We start from the raw sequence: 19024 nt of genomic DNA on the forward strand, positions 1-19024 counted from the left end.
ATGATGAAATTCGTTGCCAACGCTTTTAAAAGTCGATTTTTATCGATTTTATCGATTCGTTGTTGCAGCCCTAAACTTACTGATAATAATGGACAGCATCTTTTAGTTTCACCACATAATTATGGTGGGATGTTTTGCATGTGCGCTTAATGTTCCACAGAACCTTTAACTTAAGGTCAAACTTTTGGCTTCAGTTAAAAATCTATGGATTATTAAAAAATGTCTTGTGACTATAAAGAGATATGAATTCCAGTATAAATGCCATAAATTCATCAAAGCTATAGCTTTAGATCAAAACTGAGGTCAACTTTTTTTTATTTTATAAATAAGTTAAGTATCATTGTGCGGAGTGAGTATTTCATTACAATACTAACTTGAAACATGTGCTGTAAAACAATATTGACCTCATCTGCGTCTGTTTTATTTTGAAGGTGTTGTTGAAGGCAGTCCATTGGCTCTTCCCAGACTTTGCCTTCATGTGGTTGGTAGAGGAAGCCAAGAAAAACATGCCACTGGAGCTGGACTTCCTTAACGAGGGACACAATGCAGAAAAGGTGGCTAAAATGCTGTCCCACTTCCCTTTTCTCAAGGTACTCACATTTTAGTACTGTTCTCCTCCAGAGCTTTTTTTTATAGCGAGGAACTTGTGATTCTTCAGCATGCTTGTTTTAATTCCTACACTGTCTGTCTGAATTTAAAATCAGAGTGTTTGTAATGTTGCTGTCTGCCGTTAATAGAGGTCAGAATCCTCCTTTGTGTTACTTGTCAGCTCTTCTACATTCTACCAATGCTGAATCATATTTCCATTACTAGATAGAGATAGACTTCATGTCATTATGGTTTCATTTCCTGATGTCGTTTTCCTTTATATGTCAGTAAGAGTGATTTTATTAGCTTTTATGAACGCAAATTAACTTATTCTGACTCTTCTAGCCTGAGTTTTTTTCTGTTTTTGGATCTGAAACGCTTAAACAGTCTTTATTGGCAAGTCACTGATTCTTAATCTTCAGATTTCAACTGCATGATTTGGTTTTGATAGAGTAATAACCCTTTAAACATTAAATATAATGTCATATAAAAATCTCAATGCAGTTTTCAAATTATTATAGAAAAAACTATTCAAACAAACTGACTGTTTCTCAGTCCTGCTCCTACTGATACATTTAATGCTGGGTATACTCTGTGTTAAAATGTTAATATATGAACTGTTTGAGTTTATTGGGTGATTTTTGTGAAAATGTTTTACTTTCGTATTTAAAATGGGCACAGGAGGTGACATAACATGGGACTATTTAGCTTTACAGACGTAAATGGGGGATACCAATGCTAATTCAGACAACATAGAGACTTTAATGTGGACAACTTTCCGTGTGATGGACCCTAACCCTATAATTATGAGCATGTTGCTCATCAAAGAGAGGAAAGAGACCAGGGGAGAATTAATGGCCAAAGGAGACAGGAGTGAGTTGTGGTGTGAGAGCCTCTAGCCTTGGTCAGCTGTAGCCTTACCCTGATCATTCTCCCTGGCAGGCTTTGCCAAAGTACCACTGTCCGACTCCTTTCCAGCAGTAGCCTCTCCCCTGCATTCAGCATACTGTCTTCCTGGCTGACTTATCCAATCTCCGGCTATGTTCCTTCAATCCTCCACAGTTAGCCTAGCTAGCCTTGGTCAGCTGTAGCCTTTGCCCGTCCTGGTGTTGTTTCCCAGGCTTCTCCGATCTACCGCTGTGCTCCTCTGCTTTCCTCTTGAGCTGCCTTATCTTCCCACTCTTGTGTCCTGTCTGCCCAGCGGGCTCCTCCAATGTACCACACTGGTTCCTTAGCTCCAGAGGAGAGCACAATTGGACGCCTCATCCCACTTATGTTGCTCTCTCTCCTGGTGTTCTCACACTGATTCCCCACTGCTTCTGTCTGAGCTTAGAATCCTGTCTCCCCTTCCTGCTGTAGTTCAGGTGATTCTTCCCACTGTTTTGGGTACTCTGACCAAAACAAACATGGACCAAGCATAGGACACGTGCATCCGCTCAGAGAAAAACTCATCAACAATGCAATGACAAATGATTAAAACTGTTGGTCTTCTTGATGATTGGCAGGATGCCATTTGTGGCAGATCACATGAAAATTGGGCAATTAACCAAGCATGACTCCTTGAAAGAGTGAAGTCTAATTCATGTGATTCAAAAAAAAAAAAAAAAACCTGAACTATGAATCCCTATGTGTTGATGTATCCAACCAAAGGTCTCTCAACTGGTCCTTTTTACCATTTCACCTTTTGTATCACTGTTGCTAGAGTATAAACAGGTATTTAAAGTACATAAACAGTCAACTTATATTAAAGTAAGGAAAACCCTGCTTATTGATCTATCCACTATTGGGGCTAGTCAGCCGTAGATTTCAGAGGGTTATGCTTTTCCATTCTGGGACTGTGATAATGAATCTGATTGAAAATGTATTATTTATATAAAAAATATAATTCAATAAGGTTAACTGGAGTATACATAATCTAAAACATACTGAAAGGACAACTAGAAAAAGTAGTTTAGCTAAGACTGTACAAAACATATATACATTTTGCATTTAAACTGAAAAACCTCTGTTGCAGTTACCATCATTGCGAAGAGGTTTTATCTTCAGCCATTACAAATACTGTAAAAAATCTCCAATAAAGCACATTTTGTAGTCTGATTAATAATCTGTTAAATGAATAAAATAGCCAACATATTAATTAATGAGCAAATTAATTAGCCCCAGTCCTATTTCATTGCTTATTTCAAATGTTTTAAGGTTAATGATGGTATTGCAGCCCTGTTGCCATCTCTTTAAATTCTCCAACAACTGTCAGCAGGTCTGTCCCACAGCTGTACCTCTGTAATCAACTATGCTTTCAGCAAGTGTGTGGTATATTGCTTTCCGTTGTGTTGATGAGAATATTTTATGGTAATCCCTGGGAAAAAATAAGATGATATTAAAGACATTCTGGCTTTTCTACAATGAAACTGCAGTATGGGATTGTGACCATACAGTGTGGAGTAGCATTTAAAACTGGCAAAGGTTTTTATTAAAGCAATTTCCTGTCTGTGTGGATTTATTACCCATTGATGAATGATGGTTGGAGCCTGACACCCATTCTCCGTTTACTAGCCCTAAAATTCTTCTATTCAATTATTTTTGGGAACTTCTTACAGCATGAAATGCCAGAACATATATTTACAAATAAATTAGCTGATAAGGCAAAACATGGAATATCTTTATGGCAGGATTTATATAGCCTGCCATGAAGTCAGTATCAGAATCAAATGTGTTGTGATTTTATTGCACATTTTTAGATAGCTACTTTTTATAATTGTAAGATTAGATCTCAGATTTCTGTTTGTTTAAAATTTCGACAAAGGATTTAAGATTTAGGAGGTACTAATCATATTTTTCTCATTTTCCTTTTTCTTGCTTTTCTTCAGGTTCCCATGATTTACTGGGATCTCTCCACAAAAAGAATTCTGACCATGGAGTTTTTAGAGGGAGGGCAAGTCAATGACAGAGAATACATGAAGAAACACAACATCAATGTCAATGAGGTATGCCTTTTGGCTGTACGGGTGGTGGTTAAAAGTTTGATATGAAAGAAGAATCATAAAGTCATATCCTAACTATAACTGATGTTCAGCCATACAGTAAAAGCCGCAGCTATGGGTCAAACAAATTGCTGCTGCAGTTCTATTTACTCATCTGGCTCCATCAGAAGATAAAGAAGGTTTTATATAGCCCTAAGGAAACAAATAAAAGTTTCCTTGGTTGAGTTTAGTGGCCTTGTCAATTTTAAAAGTTTTATTCTTGGGTTGGAACAGCTATTTAGAGATTATTTATATATATTGGGGAATGTTTGCCTAGTTGTTAGAGCAGTGTGCTTGTTTTCTGAGAAAGTTAGAAGTACCTGGTTCGATCCCCACAGCCTCTATTCTATGTGCCTGAGCAAGGCCCTCAACCCCACACTGCTCTCCTCGTGCGGCATAATTGCTATTCAACTGCCCCCCAAGGGGATGGGTTAAATGCAGAAAGTGAATTTCTCCGTTGTGGGATTTAAGGATTAAAGAAGCGTTTTTTTGTTATTCAAAGACCTTTTTTCTCTTGATCTTATGTTGGGCATATTACGTGTTCAAGCTCATCTCCAGGACCCTGCTATGGGTGGGTAAAAGTGTGTTTGATGATGCATTTATTAAAATAATAATAGGTGCATAGACAGATGGATGAATTTAGGAGCTTTTTATAAGATAATTCCAAAACAGGATGAAAAATGTACCATGCATTAAGTAGAAATTGTAAATGTCAAAGTACATAAACCTATTGAGAGCATAAGAGTAACTTCGAGATGAATAAACTGATGCATTTGTGGTGGATTGTATTTTAAAGTTGCATTGCTGCTTGTCGGAGGAGCCATATGATTTATGGGGAACCAAATGGAATTTCTACAGATGTTGCCTGCTTAATTTGTTCAGACAGATGTGAAGGTTTGTTTGTCTTTTCTTATTTATCACATTCATCCTTCACTTTTCCAACAGATCTCGGAAAACTTGGGTAAAATGTACAGTGAAATGATTTTCGTCCATGGCTTCGTCCACTGTGACCCCCACCCGGGCAACGTTTTGGTCCGAAAGTGTCCCCGGAGCCAGAAGACGGAGATCGTTCTACTCGATCACGGCCTGTATCAGGTAGGAAATCTGCAGGCTGCCCGCACACAAACTCTCCCCCGTTTGTTGTATTATTGCAACCCATTTTTCATGCTGCCGGTGGAGGCTTTGGCTAAATTGGCGGAGCAGCAAACACACAAACACAGTGATGACGCACACTCTCAAAAACAGACACACTTATATTAGAGTACAGCAGGATAAAAGCTTTTTGATAAACAACTCATTTGATGTTGTTCTTCACAGAGTGCTGTGTCCTGCATTTGAATGTATGGCAGCTTAATCACACAGGGGCACACGCTCATGTTGACACATGCACTCCCTCACGCAGGTTTGGCATGACTTTTTCTGTCTGCTTATTGCAGTATTCATGGAAAACTTTAGTCATAAATATGCAACTAAATCATCCAACTCAAAATCAGCAACACACACACCTATAGAAACAAGACACATGCACTTACTTGCAGGCTTTGGATCATAATGGGTCCAAATTTGTTCCTAATGATTTGTAATTTCAGATGTCAGTTTTCAGTACATGTAGATTTTTAACCCTATCCCAACACCCCACACACATACATTAGGTCCTTCTTCAATTAACTCTTTAGTCCCAAACCTATCCCCAAAACCGGACTTTTCCCCATGGGGGCCAGACTTCAATCGCCATAAGATGCAGTGTATGTGGTATATGTTGGAAAATGATCCTTGCACTTTAACAAATGGTACAACACACACACGCTGTGACACACTGTGTTATGACTTTCTTTACCTTTATGGTAAAGTTTGATCAATGATTTTACTGGTGTGCAGCAAAACATGACTCTACATTGCAGAACAGCTTCACACAACTTTACATTTTGCAAAATAAACAAGGTGTTTTATGCATAAATAAATATTACTTTTTTAACATATTGAGTACATGCTTAGAAATTATAATGTATTTGAAGATGATCATCGATGCAGGGAAACTAGCCAGTATTGAACTCAGGGCATGTTGTTCCTTTTCCCCTGGTTTGGAAATTAGCTGGGTTTTATCAAACTGGTTGAAGATGAGAAAAAAAACAAAACTCCCTACGTTGTTGGTTTGAGAAATTAACACATGCTTGGTGCAAACAACAACCAATATCAGCAGTTTGTGGTATTGTTTTGTTGCTGCGACAACAATGGAAACCACTGCGGTGTAAACTAGGTGATCTCAGTTCACCAATCTGCCCTAAAAAAAAAAACATCTGTTCATAAATACCTTATGAACTAGGGCTGCAACTAATGATTATTTTACAAATCTATTAATCTGCCTGTTATTATTTCAATTAATAATCAGATAACAAAAGATTCCAAGTGAAACTAAATCTTTTCCACTTGAGGAGTTCTGGGTATATTGACAGATGAAAAATATTTTTTATCTTAGTGTAGTTATCACTCCAAGTGGGTTGCTCTCACAGCTAAAGGAATGTTTTACACTCTCTATACTCCTTATTATTAATCGATTACTAAATTAGTTTACGATTATTTCAATAATTGATTAATCTAATTGTTTCAGCCCTACTCAGAAACATTATTGTATCAAACCTTTTTTTTTCAAACAATTGCTCTATTTCCACCATTACTTTTTTACACAGGGCATAAGTTACAGGATGTAAACTGGAATATTCCACTCAATATGTAGATGTACCCATGTCAGACTACATATGAAGTAAAAAAAACTCTTAGTGGAAAGTAGAGGCATCTCTACGTCACTTTCCCCCTTGATGACTTTAATTCTAATTTTGTAGAAGAGGTTTATGAGTTTCATTTTGCTCATCATCTAATTTAGTTTTGGTTTAAAGTTTCATTAAATCCAGTATCTATTTAATATATCATACTCTTCCTAGGATTAAAAAGGTCAGTGAATTTTATTCCTCAGCCTGTGAATGCAAGTATCAAACCGCAACCCTAGGTATCATTTTCAAAATCTTTTTCAAGTACAGCTGAGTGCAACTGAGCCCTGTGGAAAAAGAAATATTTGATCAGTTTACCAGGATTAGGATCGAGAGACACAAAGGAGATCTTACAGTTTTATTTTGTCCTTGTTTTATAAAAACAAAACACGGTTTCAGTGAACTTAAATTATTTCTTTTTAAGCACAGTTGTTTTATTGGAGGTAACAATAATGTTCTCTCCATTTCAGATGAGATTTTTTTTTTTCATTGTTTATAATTATAATAAGCCTGTTTTTGTTATTCCTTCTTAACTATGTGTTTCATCTCGTTAGATCTGAGTCTAATTTGTTCACCGTGCAACTGTTTAAAAAGTCCAAATCTCTGTTAACCAAAATCACATTTTGTCCCTGACTGGGATTTTTGTTTTCCACAAAAAAGAAACAATCAAGTTTTAAACTTTCATCTCTTTAGTTTAAAAGCTTTATTTCTGCATCCCTAGTTGGAATGAAGACACTTCCTCTTGTAATAAATCATACAGGCCATCAGACATCTCAAAAATGTTTTTACACTCCAGGTCTCTGGTTCATGGTTTTTTTCAGGACTGCTGTGTTAGCCTTATTAAACTAAATATGTATAATTTCATAGAGTGGAACCACCTTTGTAACTTTAAGGATTGTTTTGGTTATTCAAATCTCTCCATTTTTGTAGGGGTAATACTTCTCTTCAGTAATCATTGGAATCCAAACATGCTCCAACTAACCTAGTTGAAGGAGAGCTCTTTAATCACTTCTCATACATCAGAGTTCATGTAACCATCGCCTAACTTATTATTTTCACCATAGGGTTTCCAATGGGTTCCACTCCTACTGTCTATTTTACTGACGTCTATTTTAGTCATAAATACTCAACATGCTGCCCAGATTAATGATTTTATTTTTATGGTTTTCTTCATGTTTCATCCTATAAGATCTGTGCCTTTTTGATATCCTGGCCTCTGAGAGCAATCAAATCTAAATATCGCCCCCAAAGCAGTGGCATTTGGTGCTACTTAAAGGTATAGTGGAGGATTTACACATGCATAACCCTGTACCAGGATCGCCAATAAAACGCGTGCAAAAAGAAGATGTGCAATTTTTCCACTATGTCAGACTCGCCACTGGTAATTGAAAATGGGGATGATCACATAGGACAGCCTTACCTAGACATATCACCAGATTGATTGACAATTAGGAGGACCACTTATTTTGATGATCCACCAAGAAAAAAGAACATCCTCCACTATACCTTTAAGATGTACCTGGACTCAGAACCTAAGTTGTTATTTTCCAGAAAGGTATCTGTTTATATGTTATGTAAGAGATGTTATTGACCCATACGAGGTACTCAAATTTTAAACCTGACTTCCCTAGACTGTAGAACTGATACAGTCATACACATCCTGTCCATCACTTCACGTACACAAGAATATTTCAAACTTCTCTGAACCATTTCTCTGCTGCAGAAAGTATTAAAACATCAGCTCACTCTGGAATGGACTACACAACTAATTTACTATTAAGAAAAAAACTGAGGCTATTAAAAGGAAACTCAAAAAAAATGAAAAGAAAACTTATAACTCACTGTTAACGCCCGCTGCTATGCCGTCCATCCATAGTGGCTACAGTGAGCGCTGTTTTACTTACAGGTGGGGTGGAAAGACCATTTTATAATGCAGGCTGCTGCCCCTGATGTCGCTTACGCCTCTTAACTTATTCCCAGTTTTTTAAGTTTGGAGCAATCAATCCCTAAAGAGAACTTTAGGTAACAATTCTTCTCTAGAAAACAACTTTTAGACAAGACTTAAACTTTAACATGATTTAATCAAAGTGTAGTAAATCATTAGAAAAGTTTACAGCATTGGTCTAATGTTGATCTGAAAGTCAAAAGGACAATTAACCCAGAAAACATTTCCCAATCCTCCTTATGATGATAAAGATTATTTGACATCTTTATATTTATTCCTAAGGCAGATCCAAACCACCAAACTGAGTTCATTTATTTGAAATCAATTTATAAATCATTCCAAACTTTTAATTTGACCTGGTTGAGAAAGGTGACGTCAAACTTCACAGTCTGAAGTCTTTTCATAAGCGAAGTAAAAACTTGCAAGGCGAAGTGTGTTTGCATAAAGCATAAAGGATAGCATTTTTCTTTCCATTTGGCTTTGCTTTGTTGAATTAAATCATAAATAATACCTTAACCTAGCTAATCGCCAATTCTCTGTTGTAGGTCTTACAGCCAGATTTCAGGATGGACTACTGTCGACTGTGGATGTCCCTCATCAAAGGCGATATGTCTGGAGTGGAGCGTTACAGCCGCAGACTGGGAGCAGGAGATCTTTACCCCCTCTTTGCTTGTGTGCTTACTGCTCGATCCTGGAATGCTGTAAACACTGGAATCAGTTCTGTTCCCGTAACGCATGCAGAGGTATGATATTCTGGTGTTCCTGCAGGTACAAGTAGTGCTGTGTAAATGTATGTGTCCCATTGCAGATTTCTTTTTTTTTTTGCTTTTTTTGAAATTTAAACGGTTGAGATCTTCAAGCAGATTTTAATGACATACTAACAAAAATCTCTTTCCAAAAAACCTTTTCAATGTGTTTCAACTGAATCTTTGCTGTTTTTACTAGTATGCGAAAATAGAAGGTAAATGACAGATCAACTGATTGCCTTTAACTCTTCAATTTTAAGATGATTAAATAGAATATGATTTAACAGAAATTAGGCTCAAATATTCCTAAAAGCAAATAAGCGTGCCTTGATTAAACAAATTTTAAGAAGCAATGGGAAACCTATTCATTGGCATCATGTTTGAAATGGTTACAAATCCTTTCCTGAGTATTTGGGAATCTGTTGAGCCACATCGAGAGCCATTATGCACAAATGGAGAGATCATTGATATGTGGTGAACCAGAGGGGCCTTTCTACCAAAACAATGCATCAATACTCTCATGCAGGAAGTCACAAACTGACCCAGGACATTACTGCAGATCTCACTTGTACATAAATACCTCTCCTCAGCTATAAGTGATGGTAGCGGTTGCTACAGATGGTGGGAAAATCAGTTGGTGCATTTGGGGCAATTACTTTTTCACATATAACTAGGCTCAATAGCTTTTATCTCTAAAAGGTTCCCCGTCGATGTTCACTGAAGCACGACGTAAAGTTGCCAAACCTGGCAGCGTGATAAATGCGTGAATAGGTACTGCCTGCAGATGATAGCTGTGTGAATAAGTAAACATTATTAGGAGAAACGCTTTGTGTGTATTGTTTTATTTCAAAACAAAGATATGTTTTTCGTTTGTTTTTTTGTTTTGTTTTTGGAGGGGCGGGGAGAGTATTTGGCTTGGCCCCTTGATGAAATGAAAGCAGACATGGAAGGACAACTTTGCATACACTGAGCATCTAACTATTAGACCACACCTGTTTTTTGTTTGTTTGAATTATCTTTATAATGCACATCACTGGGACATTGTATTTCCCCAGAGAGTTTGTGAACTCTGGGTAAAGTTTTGGGGGAAAGTGAAGTAAGAGAACCAAATTCTGTTTTATTATTTTAGATTTGGATAGAATATTTCTGTTTAAATCTTTTTTTATAGCTTGACTTTTTGATTGTTGCATGCTGTTTTTTATTTACCTTCCTTTTTCTTTTGATGATTTGTACATGACATTGTTCATTCCCATTGCTAAACCATTTAACAACACTATCAGGACACTTACATCCACAACAACAATGTTTTGTTTTTTCAACAAAGATTTATTTAATACTTTGCATGGCAGTCACATTCATTATTTCTTCTGAAAACAGTGCACTGCTGTGTGATCTCCTTCTGTGGGTCGCTTTGGTGTATAAACAACAATGTGAAAAACAAAAAAAAAGCATCTTTAAAGATCACCTGCTGTGTGAATCCTCAAAGACTTAAACGCATACCTACATGAACATTTATCTAATCATAGTGAGTGCTGCTGAATGTTCATTAGTGTTTGTTTTTTACTTGACGTGATCAAAGCCTAATAACAGTTTTATTTTGATCCTGACTGTCTGCAGCAGGTAGATTATTTCTGTATTATTAACGGTTCTCTAAACCAAGGGGTGGCCAATCTAGGTCCTTTCTACTGCCCTGCAGCTTTAAGGTACATCCCTGCTTCAGCAAAACTGAATCAAATGATTTTATCCTTGAAATGTTGTCACATTTGGCAAAGGCATAGTAAAGAGTATCTTATTTGATTCAGATTTGCTGGAGCAGGGATGTATCTATAAACTGCAGAGCAGTAGATCTCCATGACCAGAGGTAGAGACCCCTGCTCTAAACAGAAGTTCCAATGATATCAGTTATATAATAACTGTACAGGAGTAAATGTTATTTATATTTTACATTCTTTTCTTAAGACATCCCAAAATCGCTCTCATAAAAAAGAAACTTAAAGGAAAAAGAGTGGTTTTTGAGTCAGTGAAATATCAACATAAGATGATGTGATGTTCATGTCCAAAATGGCTGCATAGAAACTTTGATTAGATAGGTCAAATTTAAACCTGTTTTAGAAACTAAAATTATTGTCAAAGACTGAAAGAAAATTATAAGTGACTATATTTGACAATATATAGTATCCATCCATATAGCTGAACTGCAAGTAATATTAAAATACATATTTAGCTGATTAAACTGCAGCAGTATGGCTTTAATACATTTCACTCATTGTTCCGATCCTCAGCCTCTTACCGGTGTACATTTAGAGCTTCCAGAATTGCAGCTCCTCCCAGCTGGCAGCTTATTTCCATACAGAGTCATTCAGGGGTGGTTTACCCCTTGTTAGAGGGGGATTTGGTGCTGAAAGCTGTAGATTCTATGTGACTTCATTAATACAAGTTTTTTTTTTTTTTTTTCAAGATGAATTCAGTTTCAGGATCCATCCTGGACCATGTCCCATCAAACCCTCAGGTGTTCTACAACACCATCTGTCTTAAGGAGTGGTTATTTATGCCTCCCTTATGCAATGCTTTGAAGCTGGCAAAACTATGACACAACGGTCTGCTACAGTGTGCCACCCCCTCACACATGGTGGGACCGCAACATAAATAACTCCTGGAGGGGGGGTTATATTCTCTTCTTATACTCTTAATCATTCCCCTAATTCATCGCTGGCAAATACTATATAGAATGCAACTTACCCTTTTTACCCATATTGGTCTCAGTAGATGGTTGCAGTATGAAGGACAGAGGCTTATGATTCTGCTGTCTTATGAGTCTGGAGTGTTTTTGTTCTGAGTCATGCATAGCCTGCCAATGCCAAACCGTAACTACTTCCTGATTGCTAAACATATTTTTCTTAAATTTGGCATTTATTGAAAGGATAGCCCCTTGAGATTTTCAGGGGTCCTTGACAGAGACAAAATTTACACAAATGACAGAAATGGAATAAAAAAAGAAATGCAATAAACACAATACAGCATTCATACAAACATTACAAAAGCTCTGAAAGGTCTACTCTCTCCTAGTACATACCAGTTAAAATGCATCAACCGATAAATCAAAAGAGTACAGTATACACATTAACATAGACAAATTTGAATGGGAATAATGTTGGATTAATGCACCAATAACCGTTTCAGTTACAATTGGAAATGAGTATAATTTTGTAAGAATATAGAAATATCCGGGGGGGAAAAATTGTTGTTTTTGCAAAATTCTGTTTACAAGCAGAAACGCTCCAACATGAAGGAGCAAGAATAGCTTTGATCAGCAGTAATTGCCCCAAAAAATGGCTCAACAAAACCATTTGTGAAAGAGGTGAACCCTTATTCATGTTGAAGTTTTCTATTATTTAGTTTTATGTGTTGTTTGTTTCGCCATAAAAGAATAAGTAAATACATCCTCAAAGTTGTAAGCATAGTCTATAAACGAAATGGGGGAAAATTGTCAATTAATTTAGATTCCAGGTGGTTAAAGCACAAAACAAGTCAAATGGCGAACAGAAAGAGTCCACATGGGATTTGAACTCTGCACAGTCATATAGTCAGAGACAACCAATACTGTATTTAGTTGGTAAAGTGTCTGATTACCAGTTTTAACCTGACTTTCAGTCTGGATATTCTGTCAGTACGCTTATCAAGTTGCCCCCACACATAGCTCTTTTTTTCATGTATCATTTTGACGCTTTGCTCTTAACAGCCAACGATGCATTCCATTAACGGTAATGCAATCACGTGAATGCAGTTCGTGTTGAGTGCTTTTAGAGCTGTGGCTTTTTGAGGCTTTTTCTTTCATGGGCAGGAATATTTTACCTCCTCAATGAATGCTTCTCTTACTGAACGCCACCAAAACAAAGCTACTAAAGCAAGCCAAGCTCAATATGTTGCAGCTTTTATCTTGCTGCTCCTTTTTTTTTGTTGAAACGTTCAGTGTTTGTTCTTTAACATTAGTTGGTCTTTAACTTGTCATTTTTGTTTTCCAATTATCACTGTTTGTACCAATTTTTGTAAAACCAAAAGGCAGATTTTTTTCTCATCAAACTGCTTCTTTAAAGGCTAAAAAATTCTGAGACGTGATGGAGATATGTGGCACAGAGACTGAACTGTGTATGAATATTATTATAACTGCAGTTTATTGTTATTGTGCTGATGGGATTATGATGTTTGTGACAAGACTGAGTCACAATAATAAGCAATTTGCAATTTTTGACAGCAAAGAGGCAGTTTCTCTGAGCTCCAAATTGTTTTTTTGTTTTCCTCCGAGTTCATCAAAAAAACTAAAACAAAAATCTTTAACTGTAGCAGTTATTTTAGTCAGTCGGACTAAGAGCTGAATTTTAATTATGTTTTTGATTTATCAAGATATAGGTAGTATGCACAAGTTTTATTCATGCTGTCCGTGCATGCAGGCATACATACTGTACATCAAGACTCTTAGTCCAGTTGCACAGGGTTGAAATTGCCCTTCCCAAAAGGCCAAAGCTTCCAAGATAAATCTCTGCAGAGCACAACTAGGTACACATTCAAAAGCATTCCCCAGGTCAACAAAATACAAAGATTGTTTAGACAAACTCCATCACACCCTTGATTATCCTTAAGGGGAAAAAAGCTGATCTATGTTAGCATTCACTACGGATGATCTAAGAGATTAGTGTTGCATCTTAGCTATGTTAGGAGGCTATTTTTGCTTTATCAACAAAAAACCTAAGTCTTCTATTTTAAGTCGCCAGTTGTACTCTTAATTACTACATTTAGTTGAATTTGTATGGATATGTTGAATCTTTTTTTGTGTGCTGACAAGATGATTAACTAAAAATGTTGTGTGTTAATTTATCATTTGGTACCTTTGAATGCAAATGCATCTTCCTCAATAAATGCACCTGAATGGTATAATTTATGTTCAGCTTCATTTTAAATTCCTACTTATTAAAAAATGCATTAATAAAAGCTAATAATACATTCCCAACTATCTTTTTCTGGCTGCGTGTCTGAGTAATATATTCTACTGTCTGCTTTCTGACTCTGAATATGCTGTAGAAAAAGGAAAATCACCAGCCTGATCCCCCTCCCTTTCCCAAATGAATTTCCTTTGCCTTTTGCATAGCCCATTATTGCGCCACTCGCAATACAATATGTCCTTATTGAAGCTTTCAGATGCAAATGAGAGCACCGTCACCTTCTCTGTGTCCTGCTGGCAGCTGTGAGACCGGCCTCCCTGCCTCCGATAATTGCTACTAATTGTTATTCCCAAGGCAGGACTTAGCAAAGCACTCCTGAAGACCCTGTTATTTGGACAGGAGGGGGCGAGGCGCAGTTTTGTGCTGAATGTCGATGTCTTCAGCTTGGTAATTCTTGGTTTAGATTGTCATGTAAGTAGAGGAAATGAAGAGGTGGTGGATGAGACGGTAGAGGTCTCAGTTAGTCAAGCAAAAGCAAGTCGGAGAGGGATTTATTGTTAATACTGAATATTTTAAAGAAAACTGTAATCACAGAGTCCTGATGGTTTAAGAATTATCAATAATCGCCATCGACAGGGCTCTGGAGATGCACAAACTGTTATTCAACCTCATTTCTGCCAGTTTTGGATTTAATTAAGGAATTATTAAAATAATTACTCTTCTCATTACTGCAGGTATTATGTCTCCTTTGCACTCGTAATGAAATTAATCTAGATAACCAGACTATAAGGTTGCAGTGATAACCCAAATTAGAACAACTTCAGAGTGTCTCTCCATTTGTTTTCAGGTTCTAATAACAGTGTGATATTAATATGTATCTCATCTATTTCAATAATAATATTTTAATATGTATCCCTTTTTTAAGTAAAGTAAATCAAACTGATTTATCTCTTTGTATTTACTAGAGATTGTAAGTCAAACATGACATTTCTAAAAAGCTTTCCACATTTCTGAATCCAGCCTGTTCTAAGACAGTTGCCTTTTCACTAAAGCCGCTTTCCCACTGAAAACCCAGATTTTTCAAAATCGGGTGGACCTGCTAATAATCGTCCTTTGGCTCTTTTCCCATTTGACCGAAAAGTCGAGTTTAACTCCTGCTGACAAGCTGCGTGGCCAATGTCCCCCACTACTGTGTGTCTGATGATGGCATCACCCTGAGTGAGCATTGATAATGACAACAATACGACAGAAATCAGGGAAGTAAATAATGGAGAGGAACATGGACGGGTGCCAGAGCGTAGTCTGTATTCTTTATTATTTCACTCTTTTATCTCCCCGAATCCCTCTTACCAGAGCTGAGCCATGTTTATCGAATGTAAGCAGAGTTGTTTCGGTTTGTTAAAATCAGAAGTGACTGGCGCTGTATGTTGACGTCCATCTTTGTGCTTAATGATATCACGTAATTTAACACGTCAATCCGGGTGTGGTTTTCCCACAGCATGCTGATCAGAGCCGAGGCAATTTAAACACTGGTAGCTTACCGAGTCAATTGACCCGGGTAGACATGCGTCACTGAGCTCTACCCAGTGCCACTAAAAGCCGATTGTTCCCGAATTTAATTTTTTTTTTCTGCCAGTGTGAAAAGGGTATAAATAATCATAAAGATGACTCCATGTTTGATGCTAAATCTGTTTCAGACAGTTTGCTCTAACAAAAACCCAATGCCTGATAAGAGAGATTTTTTAAAATGAAATTAACCAAGAGAAGTCCACAGAAAATACATGACAGGGTTGGTTTTTGAACAGACTTGCTCATATAATCCTGGAAAAATGCTTTGACCCACAGATTTCCTGAAGGTAACAGATAATTTGTGTCCATCAATGATCTTCAACCTTATAGAGTTTACATTTCTAGTTTAGATAGTTCAAGATTTTTTTATTCAAATCCTGTTGAGGCGGACATTTTTATCCTCTGCTGAGGGGACATTGATAACAAACGTTTGTAGAAAAGGTTTGGAAATGGCCTTTTCTCCGGTCTTTGTTTTCACATGTACTCCTGGAAGAGTAATCAAACATTCCCATTAACACTTCCCTAGATCATGTGGACAGCGTTCTCAAAATACCTAAAGCTGATACAGTTAAGGAACGGTGAACAAACTTCATATTGAACCCTGTTGATTAAGAATGGGATGCCATTTAGATACATATGCAACTTAAGCCAGTTGAGTGTATATTTTAGGATATATAATGCATTTTTTTCATTTTAGAATTAGAAAAAACATATTTGAAAAAACATACGATCTTATTAAATAGGCATCTCTTATTCTGAATAGAACAGCTGATTATTCTCATTAACGTGTCACAGAATGCTGCATTGAGTGAATGAAGAGTTAATCACTCATGATGTCACCGGTTATTGTTATACCTCACTGTATTTTCACACAGTGGTAGTTACCGGATTAGAGTCTGGTCCTGGAAACACCCTCCTACTGATTACAGACAAAAGAAGATTATATTTATCCAGCATGTTTTATTGTGTGTGTTTTTTTTTTTTTTAAACCCTGTTTTAATACTAAACCTCTCATTTAGAAGTGACCCTGTTCTGCAAGGCAGGGCGGCAGTTCCAGGATTGAGAATACGGGCTTCTGTTTTACTTTTGTTTTATTGCTTTTGTTGGAAAAGCAGCCCTCAAGTCACCTATTAAAGGAATAGATTTAGGGACTATTTAAAGATGATACATGCTGACACGGGCAGAAAAGTTTCCTTTTTTTCTCTCTAAAGATAACAAGTGCAATGATTTTGTAAGGAAACATGCTGCATATGATAAGACATTTTTTTTACATTCCTCTGCAAAGCCTCTCTTGCTCCAGTATATTTGTGTGCAGGATAATGTGGTTGCTGCATGTTTTCTCTACAGAGGTTGTCACTTCTCAGCACTTCCTGTAGGCATCAGAGACAGACGCAGGGTTTATCCATGTCACATTGTTGACTGGCTGTCTGTCTCCCTCTGTGCATCTCAAATCTCTTTATCTGGACCGACAGCTCTGACAATCATGATGTTACACTTATGTTTACAGAGACCTGGACCCTAAAGAGCTTTGCTGCATAAAATCAAAATAAGGCGAATAAATGTACAGAGAGGTAGCCTCAGCTAAGAACTGTAAATTTTACAGATATGAGAACGTTTATTCCACTTATATAAATGAGTCATGATTAAACTATGTAGTTTGAGGGTCTTTGTTTAATTCTTTTGTTTTGTGTTTTTGTTTTAGTTATTTAAGAAATGGGCACAATCACACGGATTGATAAATGCATTCTAAAGTGATGTTAATTCCAGGGATTTAATGTTATAGGTTTAGTACACTTGTTTTGATTTTTCACCTACAGGAGTGTTCTTTTGTTGACCCTTTAAATGGCATCACTAGGCTTTAGGTTCTTCCCTAATTGGGTGAGGCAATTAACTGCATTTGCAATATAGTTAGAGTTTATAAATGCAATTTTCCAATGGCAGACACGCTCAATTTTAATTAGATTACATTTAACAATAGTAAGACTCTAACTTCTCTCACTTCAGTCCATTAGGTAGTGGCTGTGTGTGTCTAAAGTGGGTTAGCTGTCACACAGAAGATAGTTGAGAAAGACAGCTTTCCCAATTTTACTGATATTTTATATATGACTTTTGTTTCATCTTTTTATTTAATTTTTTTACTTTCTTTTGTAGTACTTTGAGATACTAATGTAAAGTGCACTATAAAATAGGGGTGTCCTGATACCACTTTTTCATTCCTGATATGATTCGTTTGGCAATCTGATATTGGACTAGAAATCGGTGTAATTTAAAAAAAAAAACTGCCCGTCCTTTCATTGTTTTTATTCTCTATATGTTATTGTATGTTTAGCTGTAGCTTTATCAACCTATTGTAGCCTTTTCTTTTTTTATTATTTATCTTTAATGTACAGCACTTCAGCTTTGGCTGGTGTTAAAGGGCTTTATAAATAAAGCTGATGGTAATGATGAAAATAATTTTCAGAAGGGAAACTGAAATGGAGTATATATATATATAATTCCTTTTAACTGGTTGGTAGTGATACAGAGCCCTTTCAAGAGATTAATTTTCTATCCTGGTAGATACAGTGAAACTGTCTTTGTCCGCCCAGTGCTGGAGTCAGTCCAGGGTGTGCTCCAATTATTTCCCAATTACAGCTGGAGATACCTGCCTGCCTCTCCATGACCCTGTAGAGGCAAAGCATTACAGACGATAGTTCATTTCAATTCAATTTATTTATATAACGCCAATTCACAACACATGTCATCTCAAGGCACTTTACTGAGACAATTCAACCAGATCATACAATCAGATTGGTTCAAAGTTTTCTATCTAAAGGAAAACCAGCTGATTGCATTGACTCACTGACTCGAAAGTGATCCCTCACGCCAAGCATGCTGGTAGCGACAGTGGAGAATAAAACTCCCTTTTAACAGGAAGAAACCTCCAAGTGAATCAATCTAAGTGTTAGGGGCCATCTGGCGAGGGCGACCGGGGTACAAGGAGACAGAAGCAGACATACAGAAAGAAGCAGAAATACAAAAGGCAACTGTCAAAAAGGCAACTCCATAGGCGGCCCCTTCCAGGAAACACACATCCAGGCAGACGAGCTCCGACACGGCTCCCATGTCAGAGGATGAAAGAGAGCACATGCAGTTAGTCGCATTCAGAAAAACAGGACTACACTGAAAAACAGGCCAAGCTCCAACATCTATAAAAGGTTTTTATCGCAACAACACAGCTGATATTTCCAGGATGGAGTCAAAGCCAAACGGTAACAGACCAGATGAAGCTACTGTGACGAAAAACAGAGAGAGCATGATGTTAGAGATTGAACTAATAAATTCTGCAGAGCGGGAAAAAAGGGATGGAATGAAGCAGAATGATGAAAAACCGAGCCCCATGTCCTCCAGAAGTCTAAGCCTATAGCAGCATAACTATAGAGATAGCTCAGGATAACCTGAGCCACTCTAACTA

The 19024-nt window shown here is 37.0% G+C and overlaps 1 protein-coding gene across 1 annotated transcript in view; it reads left to right on the forward strand.

The window, feature by feature from the left end:
* adck1 (aarF domain containing kinase 1) overlaps positions 1–19024 on the forward strand; it is a 61873-nt gene that overhangs the window by 39042 nt on the left and 3807 nt on the right. Inside the window, exons 5-8 of the mRNA XM_015381843.1 lie at positions 432–590; positions 3456–3572; positions 4554–4703; positions 8864–9061. Of these exons, the coding sequence (XP_015237329.1) occupies positions 432–590; positions 3456–3572; positions 4554–4703; positions 8864–9061 (624 nt within the window). The remainder of the gene's footprint in view (positions 1–431; positions 591–3455; positions 3573–4553; positions 4704–8863; positions 9062–19024) is intronic.

The sequence above is a fragment of the Cyprinodon variegatus genome, unplaced genomic scaffold (genome assembly GCF_000732505.1).
Source record: "Cyprinodon variegatus isolate N-32 unplaced genomic scaffold, C_variegatus-1.0 Scaffold243, whole genome shotgun sequence".
Classification (NCBI taxonomy): domain Eukaryota; kingdom Metazoa; phylum Chordata; class Actinopteri; order Cyprinodontiformes; family Cyprinodontidae; genus Cyprinodon; species Cyprinodon variegatus.